Source organism: Centroberyx affinis, unplaced genomic scaffold (genome assembly GCF_046629955.1).
Source record: "Centroberyx affinis isolate AG114_WGS23_722 - 3 ecotype Tasmania unplaced genomic scaffold, CSIRO-AGI_Caff_v1 ptg005226l_1, whole genome shotgun sequence".
Classification (NCBI taxonomy): Eukaryota; Metazoa; Chordata; class Actinopteri; order Beryciformes; family Berycidae; genus Centroberyx; species Centroberyx affinis.
The window spans coordinates 1-21,697 of NW_027282601.1; the positions used below are offsets into that span (position 1 = coordinate 1).

At 42.3% G+C, this 21,697-nt stretch overlaps 1 protein-coding gene across 1 annotated transcript; it reads right to left on the reverse strand.

Annotated features, from left to right (window-relative positions):
- Nucleotides 1-270: 270 nt before the first annotated feature.
- LOC139666978 (Golgi-specific brefeldin A-resistance guanine nucleotide exchange factor 1-like) lies at nucleotides 271-20,831 on the reverse strand (the record flags this gene model as incomplete). The annotated part of the gene is made up of 14 exons (XM_071546343.1): nucleotides 271-396; nucleotides 2,997-3,120; nucleotides 3,281-3,483; nucleotides 4,085-4,173; nucleotides 4,274-4,414; nucleotides 5,183-5,375; nucleotides 6,688-6,882; nucleotides 7,008-7,106; nucleotides 7,826-8,037; nucleotides 10,597-10,765; nucleotides 10,949-11,178; nucleotides 11,843-11,990; nucleotides 16,299-16,353; nucleotides 20,771-20,831. Coding segments are annotated over 14 exons (2,045 nt in total), but the record flags the coding sequence as incomplete, so codon positions are not given.
- Nucleotides 20,832-21,697: the final 866 nt, after the last annotated feature.

The following is a 21,697-nucleotide window of genomic DNA, read 5'->3' on the forward strand; positions in this document are numbered from 1 at the left end:
TAACATGTTAGTACAAGTTGTTTCAGTGCACTACAGCACACAGAAGAATGCATTGTTTACTTTTTCATTTGCCTAATAAAAGAATGGAAATATTAAAACCAGTTTTGCCTCAATCTGTCCCCTAATCCAGATCAGCACATTATCATGTACTGCCACAGAAAAAAAGAGTTTGAATGGGAAACCGGACGCACAATTGGCAGTTTATCGAGTGTGTGTGTGTGTGTGTGTGTGTGTGTGTGTGTGTGTGTGTGTGTGTGTGTCCTCACTCACCTCTACGGTCATGGGGATATTCTGCTTGCGGACGTTGTGGTTGTGCTGGTCGGTGTTCAGCATGATGACGGCGTAGGCCAAGGCGAAGCCCGCGTCGTTGGTCATGAAGGGAGAGCCGTTCACTTTCTGCATACGACGTGAAAACACCACATACATCAACTGAAATCATAAAGCCGTTTGCTCCTGTAGTTGTCTTAGATCAGTGATTCTCCAACCTTCTTCATATCAAGGACCCCTACTTTAGTCCACATTAGGGCCACGGACCCCCATTTGATGAGATTTTGTCTCTTGAACCCAAGTCTGAGAATATTTTTATTGTTAGATATGAGTTTGTCCAGAATCCCATGACTATCTGTAATGTAGGTAGAGAGATAACAGAGACACTATGATCAAAATAGTCATTCTTCTACATTCTCTAATTGTGTTAACTTCAATTCATCAATTTGCTGGGGACCCCCTGGAACCCCCTCAAGGACCCCTGGTGGTCCCCGGACCCCACGTTGAGAACCACTGTCTTAGACCAAACCAGTGCACTGTTTTATGTAATGTAAATACTCGGCTTGGGCGATATCCAAAATGTGATAGCGCGATACCGCCCCGCTAAAATATCGCGATATACGATATTATCGAGGGGGGTTCTTATTTTTTGGGGGGGTATTGTTTAATCCTCTCCTGCTCGTTTCATGTTATTTCTTCCAAATTACATACAATTTCTAGGCTATTATAATAATAATTGTTCTTACCAGCCTAGATATCTGACTTTACTTTTCAAGCATTGGAGGAAACCATGGCCATTAGGTAGAATTTGCTCATTCCTGCTATTTCCAGAAAAAAATGGCTAATTGTGGAAAAGGGAACCCGCTTCAATCAAAAAGACACATTTTTCACTTCAAGTATGAATATTTTTTTTTTTTTTTTACCATCCTACTAGTAGATTAGAGGTTTATAAGTAAATATAAATCCAAATATAAATATTGTGACGTTCACGAAATATCGCGATATTCGATAATATGGAATATCGGCCCTAGCCTAGTAAATACAGCTAACCTTGTTGCAACATTGAACCTCACCTTGTGCATCCTGCTGATATTACCCTCACCCCCATAGAGTGGAAAACTCATTTACAGTGTCACGGCCTAAAATTACGCATGAACTCATTCAAGGCGACTATTTGTGTGTGTGTGTGTGTGTGTGTGTGTGTGTGCATGGAGTCAGCCTAAGAAAAGGACATTACTAGGAATAGTTTCCAGGTCACACGCGTCCTCTTGTTATTTTGAGAAGCCGCCGTGTCCTAAACGTCCACCCCCCCCCCCCGCTGAGTTTGTCCTCCCTCCACCATTGTGTGTGTGTGTGTGTGTGTGTGTGTGTATGTGTTAACGGTTATGTCACCCTGCTGCCCTAATCTCCGGGGGTGAATGATGTGACAGTCTTTGATTCATAGCCTCGCCACCGTTCCACTGGCTGTAATTACCTGATGAAAGAGACAGTTGGTGGCCAGGTTGGCCTTGCTGTGCAGTGATGGGAGGAGTGTGTGTGTGTGTGTGTGTGTGTGTGTGTGTGTATTGAAATCACTCCTGTGTGCATGGAATCCCAATCCTTGACATATTGATAAATAAGTTATTGTATAAATAGTAATAAGAACATTTTAAAAAGTTTTATAAAGAATGGACAGGACAAATTCCAGTGAAAGTGTACCTGGATGCATTTTATTTTTTGGATTTATTTTGATGTATTTGTTGTATTGTTTTGGTGAGCCATGCATCGATTGGAATGTACATTTTTTTTTTTTTTTATATATTTCAATATTCAACCCTCTCGTGTTTTTTTTGTTTCATTCTGTGGCTTCAGTCAGGAAACTGAACTCCTGGTAGGCTAAAAACAATGAGTAAAAATAATCCTACAGTATTATTATAATCATAACGACTCTAATATATCTAAAATCTTACTTACTAATAAAGTTGTGTAGCGCTTTTCTTTTTAAAGAACAGCAATGGCAATAAAACGACAAAGCAATTAGAGGAAGAAAAGAATAAAAGAAAATGAAACGAGCAGGAGAGGATTAAACAATCCGGAACATTAATAAATAAATATAACAGAATACAAATAAGACGATTACACAAACAACAGTTGAAAAAGAAATGAGCTCCTTGGGAAAGCTGCTCCGAAAAAGTCACGATTTCTTTGGGCATTTATTGATCGATTGTTATATTTACTCACGTATTTATTTCCCAATTTCTTTGTGCATGTATTTATTGATGTATTCATTCATTTCTTTGTGAATGTATTTATTTATTTACCAACCAATATGTCAAGATTGGGATTCCATGCTGTATATGCCTGTAGAGTGAGTGTGTGTGTGTGTGTGTGTGTGTGGGGGAACCTCTGCATCTTCAACCTGAGCCACAAATAAACTTCTCCGAGGCTTGATGAGATGAGCGCTATTGGCCCGTGATTATGTGTGTGTGTGTGTGTGTGTGTGTGTGTGTGTGTATTTTCAGAAAGCCTTCAGGAAGCTTTTTTAAGATACTTTTAATGCTACCTGGAATTGAATTTAAGACCAATTGAAAAACTAAAATGGAAAAAGGAAACAAAGCTGACTGAACATAGCCAATGAAAGAAACGAATAAATGGGCAGAATAATAAAAAAAAAAAAAACGACTTCAGGAAAGTAATTAAAGAGCCAATCTGCACTGAATCTGGGGTTTTTTTTTTTTCAGTTGCCTTACATGCCAGTTGTCGGTGAAGGTCTCCAGGAGCCTCTGGATGACCGGAGCCTCCCCGGGGAGCCTGAAGGCCTCGAGGTAGAGCCGCAGGGCCTCGTCGATACGCAGCCCCTGGAAGGTGAACGTGCTGCGCCGGGGGGGGGGGGGGGGGGGGGGGGGGGGGGGGGGGGGGGGGGGGGAGGGGGGGGAGGGGAGGGTCACACCCGTTACACACATTTTAATACTTCAACCCAATCTTTCAAGTATTCTTTGAAGCCCTGGAGAGAGAGAGTGTTTTTGGGCCTTACTTGACGAAGCTGTCCAGGAGCTCCATGTTCTTGCGGTCGCTGACGAACTCGCCGATCATCTTCTTGTCCAGCCGGGGGTTTTCCCGGAGCCACTGGGCCGCCTGGTTGTTGTCCATGGGGCTGGTGAGGAGGCCCTTCTCCTGCAGGAACTGGATGCCCTTCTTGGGCTTCTGGTTGAACTGCTCCGTGCCCGTGATCAGCAGCTGGAGGGAACGGCAGGAACAAAAAAAAAAAAAAAACACTCTTTAAAAGGAATAGTTGACCCAAAAATGAAAATTCGGTCATCATCTGCTCACCCTCATGCCAGATGAAACACAGGTGAAATTTGTTAGTCCATATAACACACAGAAAGGCTGCCGGCACAACTTGGTAGCAGCCTTCTCCAAAACAATTGAAGTCAATGGGGACCAGTTCTTTAGAGTTCCAGAACAAAATCACACTGTGAATAGAAAGACCTATACACCATTATTTGTTGCAAATCAATCAGCTGTAGTTAAGATTTGCACTAAATGATGGTGTAAATATACTGTAGGTCTTTTTGGAACTCTGAAGAACTGGTCCCCACTGACTTCAGTTGTTTTGGAGAAGGCTGCTATGGAGTTGTGCTGCAGCCTCCCTGTGTGTTATATGGACAAACTTCACCTGTGTTTCAACTGGCATGAGGGTGGAGGAGATGATGACAGAATTTTCATTTTTGGGTGAACTATTCCTTTAAATGGCATGTTTGAGAGTATATTTTTTTATTGAATTTCATCCAAGGTGTATGTCGTTTTTACAACAGCTCAATCAATCAAGACGGAGCACCTTCTTCTTCGTTTTGATATCCATCAACTCTTGGGAGTCCGGTAAATACGAGGAGAAACGTTGAGGCTTTTTCGGTGCTTTCTTCTCAGCTGCAAAAAAGAATGATAACTTAGATTAACAGCTTCCAGTTTTCAATCCGGTGCTTGTAAAGATGATGGTGTAAAACTGTGTATAAACTCAAAGACTGACCAGTGTCGGTCTCTTCCTGATCCTGTCTGCCAAGTCTCATTTTCTCGGCCATCAGATGCCCGCTGGTCGGGGGGCATACCGGGGCGTGCTCGGCTTCCGGAAGATTCTGCCCGTCGGTGCTGTTCCCCAATCTGCTGAGATCTGAAGGTAAGGGGAAAACACATCTGTGACTACAAAAGACCAATATTTCGGTTATTTTAAACATCTCTGCTATTTTTCAATTACTGTAAATAGATTTCAATCAATGTGGGTTTTTCAAGGCTGATGCAGATATTTTTGGATTGAAGCTGCTGATATTTTGTGTCGATATATAGTATCTTTCTATCTAAATTTGAGTATTTTCATGTCCCAAAAAATGACTACTACTACTAATACTACTACTATTACTACTGCTACTACTACTGCTACTACTACTAATACTAATAATAATAGAAATATATTCACTAGCTGTGCTCAGGGATGAATGTCGGATTTTTTTTTTTTAAAACGACCAATTGTAGATATATTTTACATTTATAAAAATCCATTTGTTTGAAACAGTGGAACTTGGAACAGTGATTCTCAACCTTTTTCATATCAAGGCCACAATTTAGTCCACATTAGATCCACGGACCCCCATTTGATGAGACAGTTTTCTCTCTGATCCAAATCTGAGAATATCTTTATTGTTAGATATGATTTTGTTCAGAGTTTCATGACTATCTGTATTGTAGGTAGAGAGATAACAGAGAAACTATGATCAAAACAGTCATTCTTCTACATTCTCTAATTGTGTTCACTTCTTGTAAATGAAATAATGGTGAAGTTTAACAATTCATCAATTTGCTGGGGACCCCCCTGGAACCCCCTCAAGGACCCCTGGTGGTCCCCGGACCCCACGTTGAGAACCACAGAGGTGTGTGTGTATACCTGGTGTTGCGTCTGTGCTGTTGTTAGTGGAGCCCTCCCCTTCTGCCAGCGTGGTGTCCGACTGGTCCTGCTGGGCGGCGCTGTTGAGCACCTTGGCCTGGCAGTGGGCCTCGGTGCTGTCGATCACAGTCAGCAGAGCCTCCAGCGAGAGGAGGTGGGTGGTGTAGAGCTGCCCCGACACAGGGAAGGCATTCTGTAGCGAGGTGGGGAAAACATGTTGGTGAGCTCTTGTGCAAAATATGGTAGAATTCACCCAAGGACAAGAATTGAGGCACTAAGTTGCTGAAATAAAACGGTCATCACAGGCATAAAATAAAACTAGGGTCCAACAATGCAGTGGTTCATATGACAAGTCAGTTTCGTTGCTGACTCATAGAGAATCAAGCATGGATCTAATTTAGCCAAGACATTTGGGTACACACACACACACACACACATTTTCTCTAAACATTTCTTCTGGGAACAGTTTGAATGTATGTAGTGTTAAGGTACAGTATGTGCTGTTAAATTTACATAGCCAAATAAAGCCAGAATACCACATGCATATCAGTCAGTTACTCCAGCTAGGCTACTCTGATCATCTAACAGCCAAATTGATGATTTGGCTAGAAGAAACTAGAGAAGACAGTTTAACCTTCAACGGTAAAAAAAAGGGGCAATAAATGTTGGCTGGAGAGTATGAGAGTTTGAAACATTATTTACCACGACAAAAACGCTGACGTAACTGATGTGCAATGGAAAAATACATACATTTGAAGAGAATTCAGAGTGTTATTACCAATAAATGGCCAATAATGTAATAAGTAGACTTGGGCGATATCCACAATTGAATATCGCGATACTGTCCCGCTAAAATATCACAATATACAATATTATCGAGCAGGGGGTTGGGGGTCGTTTTTCTGGCGTTTTTTTTTTTCTTCCCCAGGTTTTTTTGGGGGGTTATTTTATTTCTTCCAAATTACATCAAATCTATAGGCTAGAATAATAATAATTATTATTATTAACAGCCTAGAAATTTGATCTTACTATTCAGGCATTGGAGGAAACAATGGCCATTTGGTATATTCATTCCTGCTATTTCCAGAGAAACGGGCTGATTGTGGAAAAGGGAACCCACTTGAATTAAAGACATTTTATTCACTTCAAGTACGATTATTTTAGTTTATAAGTTTATAAGTTTATAAGCTTGTACAATTGTGACCTATGCAACACATGGTGCCATGGCCGGGAGGGGTGGGGAACGTGTCTTTTTTTTTTTTCTGTGTTATTTTTTTATTCAATAATATTGAATATCGGCCCAAGTCTAGTAAGAAGTTATTAAATTTTGGGGGAAATTGTTCTATCTCAATATAGCGGTGTAACCCTAATGAAAAAAAAAAAAAAATTCTTATCACCAACTGACAGCAGAATATCCTGTTACACTGAGTAATCTGGAGACCAAACATGTTAAAATCTCCACCGCTAACTCAGTGTTTCAAAGTGAGCCTATAGTGTCTCGGTACCTTAGACAGCAGCTTGGTGAGGTCCTCAAACAGATTGGAGCAGTAGAAGTCACAGTCGTAGTTGATGTACAGCTCGGTGACGAAGCTGGGGATCCTCCACAGCTGCACCAGAGCCTCCAGGGCCATCTCCTTCATCTCGTAGGGCATCTTAATGTTCTCTGAGGTGATGATGTCCATCAGCCTCTTCAGGTACATCTGGGGGGGTTTGGGAGACACAGTTTGATGGCTATTGAGTCCCCAGGTTCATTTTGATTCATTTCATTTGATTAAAGGTAAAACAAACTATTAGAACAAAGACTTGACGGGAAGTTTATGGTTACCTCGAGCTGAAATTTGAGATGCATTCTCATGCTCTCGAACAGCAGGAAGCAAACTCGTATTGAGGCAGCATACAGGTTCATACGGTCCACGCTCAGCAACTGCAACAGAGAGACAGAAGTCATTAAATAGGAGACACTAATATATTAAGTCCCCAAAAACAGTGAAACAAGACATCCATAAATCAACAATAAAAATAAATACATCTTGCTTAAAACCGCACTAGGTAAATTTGCATGGCGGCGGCCCCAAATGGCAGCGAGAGGTGACTGAATCTTTTAGGACTTCAATACCCAGAAATCCTGGTGGTGGCGATACGATCTGGGCTTACGATGCGACGAGAAAAGGTGATATCGTGTAAATGAGCGCGATGGTTGTGGCGCAAAAAAAAAACTAAGCGCATTCAAGAAAATTCTGGCTCTCAAATTCTCCCAGTCATTGAATTTTTGACCCAAGTTCAATTTATCACAACTGTGTCGTGATTTTCAGAATTATATGATCCGTCTCTGTCAGCTTATAAAGATCTGGACAAACAAAATATTACATGGTGGATTGTTTGGTGATTGTTGGTCTTCCTGGTGTGTAGCATTACCTGAAGTAACGTACAATATTTAGCTCCTAGCTTGCTAGAGTAAAGCATGACTTGTGTTTCGATTCCGAGAAGATTTCCCACCAGTGTCCAAACCCAACATCCAAATAATAATTCTTAAAAAAAAATTGGGAAAATAGGCAACATCTTAATTAGGGAGGATGGGATGCTCCTAGGGTTGGGTTCCATTACCCGGTTCCAAAAGAGCGAAATACTCTGATTTGAACCTACCTGGAAGAGATGTCTGCAGAGCTCGTCTTTGACTAGCCCAAGCAGCGACTGGTAGCCGGCGATGTGTGCTGCCTCCAGTGCCACAGTCAGCAGCTGCAGGCCCATGTGCATCATGGCGTCGGTGTTGTGGCGGTCGTGGGGGTTGGTCAGCGAGATGAGGAAGCGGAACAGCTCCCGTAGACACGGCAGGCCGTAGGGGATGAGGGACGCTCCTGCCGAGGGGGAGGCGGGTTGGTGAAGAAGAGTTTGTTCAATGTCAAAATTCCATACTTTCTCTAGACCTTAATTTGCAGGCAGGACTTGAAAGTTTCTAGCTTGATTACTCTTCAAGGACAGACTATTAAGGTGAGCACAGACTTTAAGTCTTTCTTCTTTGGCCCCAAAAATGACGACTTCATTTTTGTCCTCATTTAACTGGAGAAAATTTTGGAACATCCAGCTACTAATTTGTTTAATGCACTGTCCCAGGGAGTCTATTGAACTGTATTCATTTGGTGACACAGCTATATATATTTGCGTGTCATCTGCGTACATGTTTTATGAAACCTTAAAATTTTGAATAATTTCAGCTAATGGGAGTATGTAAAGATTAAATTACAGAGGTCCGAGAATCGACCCTTGCGGAACTCCACACGTTGTTGGGAGACGCTCTGATGTACAGCTACCGATTGATACAAAATAGTCTCTGTTTTGAAGGTAGGACTTGAACCAATTTAGGATCATGTTAGAGAGACCAAACCAGTGTTCAAGTCTGTCCATGAATATATTGTGATCAACTGTATCAAATGCAGCAGTAAGGTCCAATAACACAAGGACAGAGACTTTACCAGAATCTATGTTGAGATTAATTCAGTCATTCAGAACCTTGATAAGAGCAGTCTTGGTACTGTGGTGGGGCCTAAATCCAGACTGGAAAATGTCAAGGTAGCCTATAGTAGTTTAGTACAGATGCATCCAGATTATCTTTTTTTTTAAAAGTGGCTTGATTACTGCAGTTTTCAGGGCTGAAGATGATGAGGTGGTCAAGCAAGCCCTAAAAATAATACTAAAGTAACATGCAGCTAAATGTGGTACAAAGTTTGGGCCATTGATGAATTGAAATGAGAATGCACGGTAAATTCCAATTCAATTCCCGGAGCTGGAATTAGAATCGCACCCAGCTCTAAGGAAACAGAATTGGAATTGAATTGGAATGACAGGAAACAGAACTGAATTCCATTAAATTCCTTGAAATTCTAATCAATAACTAGAAAATTTCAGGAAATTTTGAGTGTGCCTGCTGCTTGGTGCGCGTCTCCATCCCTCGCACACACACAAACACAAACAGTATGACAGTATTAAACAGTATTAAACAGTATTAACTGTCCACCTAGCCAATCACGGGCAGGTGTGACAATTTCTGCCCAGAGACCGAGTCACTAGTTGCTATGGATACAGGCCCCCCTGTGGCGGGAAACTTTGAACTAATGTTTCATTAGCACTCACAATAAGCCAAGACTGTCCCCAAACAAATCCCTGTATCTCGAAAAGTAAAGCTTGCATCGAAAATGTTTTTTCACTTTGAGCGTCCCAAGACTTTACCGGCGACACTGATGTATGACATGTGTCTGTATGATTTTTAAAAAAGGAGCTGTGATAAAATATAAATCACCTCCTTTTCTTCTTCTCACTCTGGGTTTGAGCGGTCAAATTACATGGAAGCGGATGGGAGTGTCGGACAGCACTCCCTGCCCTTTTGGCCGATTTATTCAAAAACCGTGGGTCCTATTTCAATGGAAGTAACATTGGGTGAGAGAGGACAAAAATGCCTACAATTTGGTGTATAAATCTTGCTTGTAGAGTGGAAGCTGTGGGACTAAGATGATAATGTTTGGAAGATTTCTGATCAAACTTGAAGGCGTGGAGCTAGAGTGTGTGACAACATCACGTGCTCTAGGTCTGAACATTCCGCGCAATACACACCCATTATAAAATCTGAAACTGTCCAAAAGTCTTATAAAATGTAAACTGTGATTGCGTAAAAACCGTAGTAGCTATTGAAAAGTGTCTTTAGACCAACAGAGTTCAAAGTCTTGTGACCCGTGTAAACTTTTAATCATGTTTCTGCGACAAAGTATGACCAAGTGGCGTGGCTCCAAAGAGGGGCCGATTTGATGAATTTGTGCGATTTTTTTTCCGATTCTCCATTCATTTCAATGGGCCGAAAATCGCACGTTTTTGCACTTCGTGCGAAAACTTTACGTACAATCTCTAAGAAAAGTCATAGCACTTGATTCCCGATCAAGGCGCACGTTTTGATGTATTTTGAGGGGTGTCGCGGCTACGCTGCGAGACTAGTTACATACCGAAGTTTTGCAAGGAAGAATAATAATATTAAGTATGAGCAATAATAAGAGTGTGCTCCTTTGCATTGCAAAGCAGGCACACTAATAATAAATAAAAGAGAGGTTGTCTTGACTTGCATTATAATAAGTCAAACATTATGAATCAAAGGAAAGTAATCATGTAATCTCAGATATGTGGTAAGAAAAAACAAAAAAACATGGAGTTTCACAGAACTTAAATTAAATTCAACTTCCTGAAATTCCAATTCGGCAGGTTTCTCCTTGAGTTGACTGATTATCAAAAATAATAGCTTGCTTGAGCCTGTGACAGTTTATCTGGACATACACGGGAATGGTGGCATGAAGCGATAATAAAAATTTGCGTTGAGGACGAGGAGTAATGGCACTACAGAGTAAGAGTGGTTTTAAAAGCTTCTGTATTCTTACCGTCTCTCTGCGTGGACTGCGTAAAGCGAACTCCTCGGGGGTTGACGTAGTCCATGTCGTGCACGGAGGCGCTGTCCGACTGCTCTGTGACGGAGTCTTTGTCCTCCAGAACCTCGGGGATGGACTCCACCGAGGCCGACTGAGCCGGTTCACCTTGCCTTCCCTCGGACTGGATGGGGAAGCAGAGAGAAAACCAAAAATCACAACTCATTCTGCAAGAAGCAAGTCAGATACTGGCACTAAAGCTCCATTCCCCCGACATCTAAAAGTCACTAATGGTAGTTTACCATTAGTACCAGGCCTGCAACACGATGACAAAAGATCCAGCACTTGTAGTACCCATCAGCCCTACCTGTGCGTCCAGCCTGCCGGGCTCAGTCCCCGGGGTGGTGGCGGTGGTGCTGGGGGTGGTGGCGGTGGAGCTGCTCTGCTCCAGGTCGGTCAGGTCCTCCCTCGAGGTGGCCTTGGAGCAGGCGTCCAGGCCGCTGTCCGTGGTGGACGGGCTGGAGAGGAACGAGCCGGCGCTGTCCGAGGCCGGCAAGCTGGAGGCGGAGGAGCCTTGCTCGATGAACGGGACCCCACCTGGAGGGAGGGAGGGACGATTAGGGTTAGACCGACCTGTTGGGGCAGTCAGTCAGTGTTGTCCACCCCCGATATGATGGAGGTTCCACTCTGACCACAGCTAGTCCAAGTTTTAGTTTTAGTGTCCCATGATGGTCTATATGCTGCTTCAGAGGCTTTTCCACCCTGACAAGACTCAAAGTCTGGAGAAAAACACTGAATCCTTCTTCATTTTTTAGCATGAGATTGGTCAAATTTACAAATATTGAATGCTGGCACAAAATATCAGCCATCAGCAGCTTCAATACAAAAAATATTGGTGTCGGCCTTCATCTAAACATGCTTCCAGATAGTCTTTGGAAGAAACATTCTGCACACTGAATGGACTGAATCCCAGTTAAGCTGTCTGACCCAAGGAGAATGGACAATTACATCTAAAACTATCTGTCCACTGCAGATGACTGCTATGACGGTGACAAAAACCATGTATAATTCCCAACTAACTGATTGTTATGAAACCCAGCATTAGTGAGTCTGTCATTTCTAACCAGGTCTACTAGGTATTTGCCTTTTAAAAGCAGAAAGTGAACAACTGTAGTAGCTGCCCTGATGTCAGGTTCTAGCAAGGCAACACTGAGGAAAATGCACTGATTATACCGAGTGTATTTCGGGGTTTGCCTCTTACCAGACAGGTTGTTGTTGCTGAGGGTGGCGGACTGGGCCGGGTCCAGCTGCCCAGAGGAGCTCCTCACCATGTGGCGAGGCGGCCGCGGCGAGCGCTTCTGCTTCTTCCATTTGGACGACTCGCTCATCCCGCCGGCGCGCATCTTCAGCTGGGAGGCAACGGAAGAAACAGAGAGGGGGGGGTCGCTGAGCGAGGGGGGCCTCCCGAGACGCTGTGACACGGTGATGCTGGGCCAGCGTTATAGTGAATAAGGCCGTGATCAGACAGGAGGCTTTGTTTTCTACTGTTGAACAGCGTCACTAGTGACAGTAGTAAGAGTGTGGAGGGTGTAATCGTCCCTGCTGAAGGCACTTTCAATAAGCATCCTATGTGATCACGGCCTAACACATAAAACTCCTTGTAACAACGCATTATGTAATAACACCGCATTATGTAATAACACGACAAAATGTAATAAATTTTCACTTCATTATGTAATAACACCCGCATTTTGTAATAATCTGCTGCATTTTGTAATACCCAGCAATATGTAATAAATTTCCCTGCATTTTATAAAAAAATTATTACATATTGCGATGTATGTGTGTGTGTGTATGTCTCCTGACATTTGTGTGTACCAGTACTTAGATGTTTGTGTCAGTATAACACTCAGTGTCGTGCAGTTTGTAACATTGTTGTTATAACGTTATAAGGATTTTTATGAATGAAGACATCCATTTTGGTTGGTTAATACATAATGCACCATATTATTACATTTTCATGAAAAAAAAAGTGCAACTGCAATATGTAATAATTTATTACAAAATGCGGGGAATTTTATTAGACATTACGTTCAAGCTGTGTATTACAAAATGCGGCAGATTATTACAAAATGCGGGTGTTATTACATAATGAAGTGAAAACATATTAAATTTTGTCGAGTTATTACATAATGCGGTGTTATTACATAATGCGTTGTTACACTCCCTCTAAAGTAATCATTTGTTGATTAGCCAATTGGTAATTTCATACGGCAGTGCAGGGAACAAAAAACAGCATGTACATGCACACAAACACACTAAAATGAGCATTGCCGCTGGTTCTGCTCTAACAAGGGGGTGCTGTTATTGTCACAGGTCATGGTGCTGTACAGGTGTGGAGCCGCAGTGGAGCTAGATGGTGTATTTTGTTGTTCATGTGAACCGTTTGCATGGCTTCATCCCATTTAAAGTTTTGGTCTAAAAAACATAGAAAAAAAGCTACAGAGGCATGCTTTATCCTGCAAAAGCTGGCACTGTGTACGGGTGGCCTCTATCCGCACGATATAGGAGAGACATATGCATGAGGGAGTAACAACACAAAACAAACAATAATCATAAACATGTGGGCATTCACAAAAATGGCCAATTCTAAAGTATCTTTAACATGATAAAGACTGTCCAGAGCCATATACAACTTCAGAGACAGATTTCTTAAAATAAGTAGCAGCTTATATGTAAAATTCCTCCTCCTACCCAAGGTCATCAAAGAGTAAAGAGGTGGGAGGTTATTGGGTTCAGAATAAAAAAAAAAAAAGGAGAGGGGAAAGGTGGGTGGGGGGGGGGGGGGGGAGTGTTCATTCCCCAGCCTAATCGCTGGAAGTCATCTTCCTTACCTGCACTCGTTTGTTTTTCCACAAGATATTGTAAGCCTCAGGAGAGAAGGGGGGAGTGGGCGGGTGCCCGTGATTAGTGATGGGCAACATGTCAGCAGTGGGACGCACAGACGACACACTCAAACACACACTGATTGCGTGATGGGAGGGACGGGGGGGGGGGGGGATATTCAAACAGGGTGACCATGCAAAAAAAAAAAAAAAAAAAACCCGCTGGGATGTCCTTGTTTGGGAAAGGGGTTGGTGGAGGTGGAGGTGTGTGTGTGTGTGGGGGGGGGGGGGGTTAGAGACACAGAGACAGGCACTGGCTCTATACTACTGGAGGATGAGCAGGCACACGAGCAGACGGTGTGGGTGGGAGGGCAGGCAAATCAGGCAGAACGGCAAGCTTTTTGCATTGGAGCAGCTGCTTCAAGCCATCGTGAAAATCGCCAATATTGTAGCTATTGTAGCGATAGAAATATGACGGCAAGAAACGCCATTTGTACGAAAGAGGGCACTTTGGAGTTACGGTGCCATCACACCTGCAGTAGCTGAAGTTGTTTTTGTATTTGGATTTTGTATTAATTTACGTTCTCTGGTGTTCATAGCAGTAATAGTAAAAATCCAAATTTGTACACCGTTGCTGTTAGATACTGTCGTCTAGTTCTGCTTTAATTATTGATTTCCTACATTTCCCAGAATGACTTTCCATCAACCTGCAGTGAAGTCCTTTTGTAAATTCTTTTGTTAATCTACAAAAGGACAGAGGCAGATCTTGGGGAAACAAATAATCATGTAGACATACTCAGTGAACACATCTTAGAGGAGGAGTAGAAACACACACATACACTCTTTTTTATTCGTTTGTTTGTCCCGGTTATCTTTAGTTAGTAGAATTAACAGCCTTTTTAGTTAATTTATATAAGTGAGTGTAGGTATATCCGTATGCGTGTATGAAGCTATGTATGTACATATAAATATTTGTGTGCGTACATGTGTGTATATGTATGTATGTGTATGGATGAATATGTAATAAAATACAAAAAATGAAAAAAAATAATAATAATAATTGCAAGGACATGAAAATATACTGGACATTTTGTGGCTGTACTGATTTATTAATTAGTGGCGGGAACTCTTGCTTTCAATTAAAGGCACGTAATTGGGCATGTAATTAGTTAGAAAGCGTGATAATTCAGCTGTAGGTTATACGTGTCTGTGATCACAGCCGTGCCCCTGACTCTAAATGAAACATGTCTTTGGTTCATTTTATTATGCTAGGCTTCCCAAAGATGTGTAACTGCTGGCTATCAGATGTCCACATCCGTCCCCTTAAACCCATAAAACTTTGAATTTTGGGGTTGTTTCCTGTAGTTGGTTCAGATTACGTTCTCGCTCCTAACAAACCGCAGCACAGTTCTCTTGTTAGAGGACTGAGACTCGTGTTTCCAGGCGTCCCGGTGCCGTTATTTGGTGTCGAATGGCATTGTTCTCACATGGGCAAACAGACCAATCTTAAGGAGTAAAACGCTCCAGAGTTTGAATAAGCTGCTCCAAACATGCGTGGTGTCAATGCGTCCTGACTCCCTCGGTCTATGACCAGAGGGTCAAACCAGTGAGGTCAGTTTGATGTCCAATCCAAGCCATGAGATGCATTTATGGTATATGAATACAAACAAACAATACCTGATACATATTTTGAAATACAGCCCTGAAACTACTACCCGTTAAGTGTGCTCATTTTAATTATGTAGATGAACTACGATGTGTGCGTACGGAAGAGGATTAGGGCCACGTGTGAAAAATGGATTTGAGTTCTGAGTTTAAAGTCAGAATTGTGACTTTAAATTCTGACTCTAATATCAGAATTCTGACATTAAATTCTGACTTTCATCTCAGAATTCTGACTTTAAATTCTGACTTTAATCTCAGAATCCTGACTTTAATCTCAGAATTCTGACTTGAAATTCTGACTTTAATCTCAGAATTCTGATTTTAATCTCAGAATTTTGACTTTAAATTCTGATTTTAATCTCAGAATTCTGACTTCAATCTCAACACTCAAATACATTTTTCACATGTGGCCCTAATCCTCTTCCATAGTGTGCATTAGCGGAATAACAGATACACGTCTTCATATCTCTTAAAGAACACATTTAGCGATGACATTGATAACGGATATGTTAATTAAAAAGGATTAGAAGAGGGACTGTAAAAACCCTGAAAACCAAACTATGAGCTTGGAACAAAATGCTGCCATAGTTTACCAGTAACCCAATGCACCCCTTCATGCGCTCCCCTCCATAAAGCCATGCTAACCCCTGCCTATGCCGATGCACTAGCCAATCAGCAGCTGTGTCCTGAGTTAAGTACCCTCTCTAGGCCATTCTGACTGGTGTTTCTAGGCTGCTCTGCGCAAATAAGATCCTGTGTGTCCAGGATACAGGATGGGATCTGTGGGGAGGAAGACAGGCAGACATGTGCAGTTGGAAACATGGGCAACTGAAAAGAAAAAGAAAAACAAAACTTAAAAAAAAAAAAAAAAGGCAAGACTCTGAATTGGATGAGCGGGAGTCAGGAATAGGCGATGGGAGCGGGGAAAAGGGTAAATGCAAAAATGAATTTTGCTTAAAATGTAATTGTAAAGCGACAAAATCTATCTTAAGTGGGGGGGGGGGCTTCAGGCATTTACGCTCAGATGAAAACCTCATGTCTGGCAATCTATCGGCAGCACAGCGGGGATGAGGGGAACCGAGGGGACAAAAAAAAGGAGGAGAAGAGGAGGAGGGTGAGAGCAAGCAGATGAGATCGAGGCTCATTCGACGTCTAAGTCCTTTTTACCTTCTTCATGTTGGCGCCCACAAAGCTCTTGGCCTCCTCTTTGAACTGGGGTAGCCTGGTGGAGATAAAATAACCAATTTAGTTATGACACTCTTAGGGAAAATAAAAAGATTGGGGGATACTTGAGGGATTATTGGATATCGGATATTGGATTCTCCCAATTGCAATCATCAATTCATAGTAGAATGTGGTGACAGGTAGGGTTGCAAAATTCCGGGAATTTTCAAAGTTGGAAACTTTCCATGGGAATTAACGGGAATTTATGGGAATTAACGGGAATTTATGGGAATAAACGGGAATAAACCAGGAATTTACTAAATTGAAGGTATGCTCTTAATAGGGAACTTAAATATAGTTGGGGAAAACATATTTTAGCATAATCCTGACTAAAACAACCAGATATCATGCAAGTACAGTTGAATATCTATGCTATTCCTCAATCACATGCACACATAGCACACTGCTTACTGCAGGGCTATTGAGACCACGCCCCCTACATGCACTGTGCATTCCTGTGCATTTTTGTTAATTTTTGAATGGGTTGGGTCGGGGGGATGAGTAATATTTAACTCAACATTCATGTTTTTGTTCTTCAATGAAAGAATTGATTGTTCAATAAAATATTTAACACTTGATAAAGTTCTACTTACAAATAAATCTGTTTTAATTGTATTATTTTGGATGGATGTCTGCTTATAACAAAACAAATATTTATGCTTGGATATGATACCTTTCCATTAAATTACCCTCAATTCCCAGTTAATTCCCATAAATTCCCATTAATTCCCATAAATTCCCATAAATTCCCATAATTCCCATGGAAAGTTTCCAATTTGGAATATTTCCAAAATTCCCCAGCTTAACTTCCCATGGAAATTTACTGGAAACTTTCCGGAAATTTACCGGACATTTTCCACCCCTTTGCAACCCTAGTGACAGGAAACCTAATATCCATCTAAACAAAGCTGCTGCAGGCTATTTTTTTAAGGAAAGGACATGTGACAGGTCTCTATCATTTTGGACTAAACCTGCATCATGAATACGACCTTAACTACCTAAACCTTACTGTCACATCCACGTCTTTTCATATAGTTTAGCACTCCGTTAGCCAGGACAGTGGTTAATGTTAGTGTTAACATGTTAAAAAATCTAATTACATACAGCAGGCATTGGAAAATGATTTGGGGAAATAGGTGTTTAGAACAGAATATGTAAAAGCTTTCATGAACTGGCTAGGTTGAGTCTATATTGTGTTGTAGAAATTGTTAATAGAGAGTAGCGAAACAGATATTAATTTGTGTGAAAATGTTGCCAATTTATGGAAGCCCATTTCCACCAGTGTGATGAAAAAAAAAAGATCCTGTAAGTCATTATAATGAGAAACTTTCTCAAAATAATGACTTAGTATCTCAGAATAATGACTTAGTATCTCATTAGTTTCTCATTATTTTGAGATACTAATTCATTGTTTTGAGATACTAAGTCATTATTTTGAGAAAGTTTCTCATTATTTTGAGATACTAAGTCATTATTTTGAGAAAGTTTCTCATTATTCTGAGATACTAACTCATTGTTTTGAGATACAAATTCATTATTTTGAGAAAGCTTCTCACTATTTTGAGATACTAAGTCAAAATATTGAGAAAGTTTCTCATTATTTTGAGATACTAAGTCAAAATATTGAGAAAGTTTCTCATTATTTTGAGATACTAAGTCATTATTTTGACAAGGTTTCTCATTATTTTGAGATACTAACTCTTATAATGACTTACAGGTAGGGCTGGGCGATATGGACCAAAAATCATATCTCGGTATTTTTAGGCTGAATGGCGATACACGATACATATCTCGGTATTTTCTACGAAGTAGGCTAAATGTTCAGTTGTAAGTCAAAGCCACATGTGAGATGTCACAAACACTTAAAACAAGACTGTGATCAAAATAAAATGCAAAGACAGGGTTTCCTTCCCTGTTTTAGAACAGTCTGGTAAGTTCAGAAAATGACATCACTTTATTGTAATGCAGCCTTTAAAACCAGGAAAAGACACTTATGCCATATCACGATATTACGATATCCAAAATCTAAGACGATATCTAGTCTCATATCACGATATCGATATAATATTGATATATCGCCCAGCCCTACTTACAGGACCATTTTTTCATCACACTGGCGGAAATGGTCTTCCATACCAATTATCACTTTAATGTCAAGTTATAAAACTCCATCAAGGGCAAAAACAATACACCAAACCTAAAATGTGACTATCTGGGCAAAAGCAAAATGTCGGAATCTTTCTTGTCAACTGTAATCATGTTTTTTTCTTTTGAAGATTTCACAGAAAGTACAGAAGAGAGGGGGGTGTAATGCATTTTCTTAACCCAAGAATACAGACAGAAAGGAGAAAAAAGAGAGAAAAACAATACATGTGAGGTCCAAAGCTGCCAGAGGCAATATCACAGTGGGAAACCTCTACATCTTCAACCTGAGCCACAAATAAACTTCTCCCAGGCTTGATGAGATGAGCGCTGCTGGCCTGTGAGTGTGTGTGTGTGTGTGTGTGTGTGTGTGTGTGTGTGTATGTGTGTGTGTGTGTGAGCCACTAGGTTTCTGTGGACTCTTAGGCTTTGCTGGAAAATGAGATGTCACCGCCAGTCACGCACACACACACACACACAAACAGAAAAAAGGGGAGACTGCAGCCCCCCCCCACACCCCCCACCCTCCCACCTCTGACATTAACTCCGCGTTAATAGAGTGTTGTCTTGCTAGCGCGATTATTGGATGATCTGTGGGTCCAACAGATTAACATGCCTAATACTTTCAGCAGGCAATCTAAGCCTCCTTCTGAGGAGTCCAGGAGAGCTGCTGCTCATTATTCTCTGATGGGGGGGGGGGGGGTGTGTGTGTGGAGGGGGGGGGGGGGGGGGGGGGGGGGGGGGGGGGGGACCCACTCACATCTCTATTATCTAGGGGCCGTGGACAAGTGGGGGTGGGGGGGGGGGGGCTGGGGGGTTGGACACGAACAAAATGAGATGTGGGGTGTGTGTGTGTGTGTGTGTGTGTGTGTGTGTGTGTGTGTGGAGCAGCATCAGAAGCGCGATGTAAAAATGCCATAACTAAATATACATCTGCTGCTCGTGGGCAGGGGATGCCTTCGTTTATGACGGTGTGGCTCTGCCCGTGCTTTTTTTTTCTATTTCCATGTTGGCGCAGTAAAAAAAAAAAAACGCGTTGGGGGGGGGGGTATGATAACGAGGTGCCACGCGATGGTCCTGACAATAATAAATAAATAATAAAAATAATAAAAAAAAGACAGGGGAGATAAGATAACCCGGGGCGCTTTGTGACAAATCCTGCATCAAATAGCCTTGGAGGAGAGAGGGGGGGTTGGGGGGGGGGGGGGGGGAGGCCAATAGCGCCGTAACTTTATTTTGAGCTCTGTTTGTTCTCCCTCACATTCAGATGAGGAGACGACGTCGTCTCTTTTGTGGCCGATCCCCCCCCACCCCCCACCCCCCCACCCATGCTAATTCTGTGTGTGTGTGTGTGTGTGCGTGCGCTTCTCAGGAGCGGGAGACCGTCTTCATCTATATGCAGATCATACGGTCTGGAGCTCAATTGGCTCATCCCCCCCTTGTCTGTGGCTTGAATGTGACTGGCACTCTGATGCAACTTGTGGGGGGGGGGGGGGAGAGATGGAGAGAGAGAGAGAGAGAGAGAGAGAGAGAGAGAGAGAGAGAGGGCTTCTTATGCTAAATGCCAACAGGAAATCATGTTATGGCATTAGCGAATCGGTGGCACCGTTGACCCCCCCCCCCCCACCCCACCGGTGGAGCACGGTCGCAAAATGAAATTCATGAGATGTGTGTGTGTGTGTGGGGGGGGGGGGGGGGGGGGTGATGATGCGTCGGGCAGAGGCGGAGGAAAAAAAACAAAAAAAAAAACCTGAGGAAAATCCGCGATCCATAAGGTGGTGGGGATGGGAGTGCCCAGTCCGGGGGGGGGCCCCGCATCAAGACCAGACTTGAACCCCCCTACCCCCCCCGGACTAAGGTTTCGGGGGGGTCCTTCTGCGCTTTCTCTTTCGTCTTCTTCTTTTTTTTTTTTTTTGTTATGGAGTGGAAGTCCTGTAGTCTCTAGTCAAGTCTCTAGTCCCCGTGACAGGAGGAAGTGCGAGTTTTAATTAGACTAAAAACGGTTCTCCAAACAAAAGCGGTCCCTAAACGAGCTGGGGGGGGGGCTTTAATAAATCAAAATAAACTCGGCGTTAGCGCGGTAAGCCCTAGCCTAACACCCCCACCCCCCCCCCCCTCCCAGTGGATTCTGGGTAGCGCGCTCTTCCCTCCGAATCCGACCTACTAAGCGAGGGTTACATCTCGAGTTGTTATTCTAAGGCGAACGAGTGGAAAACTAGACTGTAAACTTTTCTCCTAGAAGGTGTGAGGTATTCATTTTCCCGTCCGTTTACCTGGAGAACAGGAGCTGCACCATGTCCACCAGCGTGTGCTCGGCCGATTTCCTCAGGAGCTCTGCACGGGGAGAGGGAGAGGGGGAGAGAGAGAGAGAGAGAGAGAGAGAGAGAGAGAGAGAGAGAGAGAGGTGCCGTTAGAGCCAAACAGAAAGGAATATAGATTGAGGGGAAGGGAGAGAGAGAGAGAGTCCCTGTGTTCGGCCAGGCTTAGAGGGGAATCTTATTAGGACACAGCTAAGAGAGCAGAGTCTGGGGGGGGGGGGGGGGTTGGAGAGCAGGAGGGTTTTGACCAACCTGAATCTGAAGACAGACAAAAATCCGGTACTGACATTCAATATTGTTCAAAAAGGTAATAATATTTCCCTCAGAGGATAATTCATGCAAACTTGCGTGGAATCTGATCGAAACGTCTCAGAATCAGCTCAAGTTAAGGGTTTCCCATAGAAAACAAGTGTATTGCTAACCAATTACGCAATAAATATGTGATCAAACAAATTGCATCATATCCATCATATTAGGGCTGGGCGATACGGTTGAAATCAATATCATGATAATCATAAGGATTTTTCTCGATATCAATATATATCACGATATGGTTCATGTATGCAAAAAATCACGTTAAATAATCAAATGAATGTTCATCTCATTGAACCGAATGGTGATGTTAGGTGTGATGTCAAACAAAGCAGAAATATTCAAATAATATTCCTACCATACCTCATTTTGTGAGAGTTTTAAAGTGAAATTTGCTTGTCATCATCGATTTAGACAGCAGAAATGTGTGTCACGATATCAATATATCTTCATTTTTTTTTTTCTGTCTGTTATGTATCATGTTTGTGAAGTTGGAACTCCTGCTGTTTTTGTGTTTTGTTAAGGTAGTTCAAAAACCTATGGAAAAAAAGTGGTTTTGTACATAGTCTA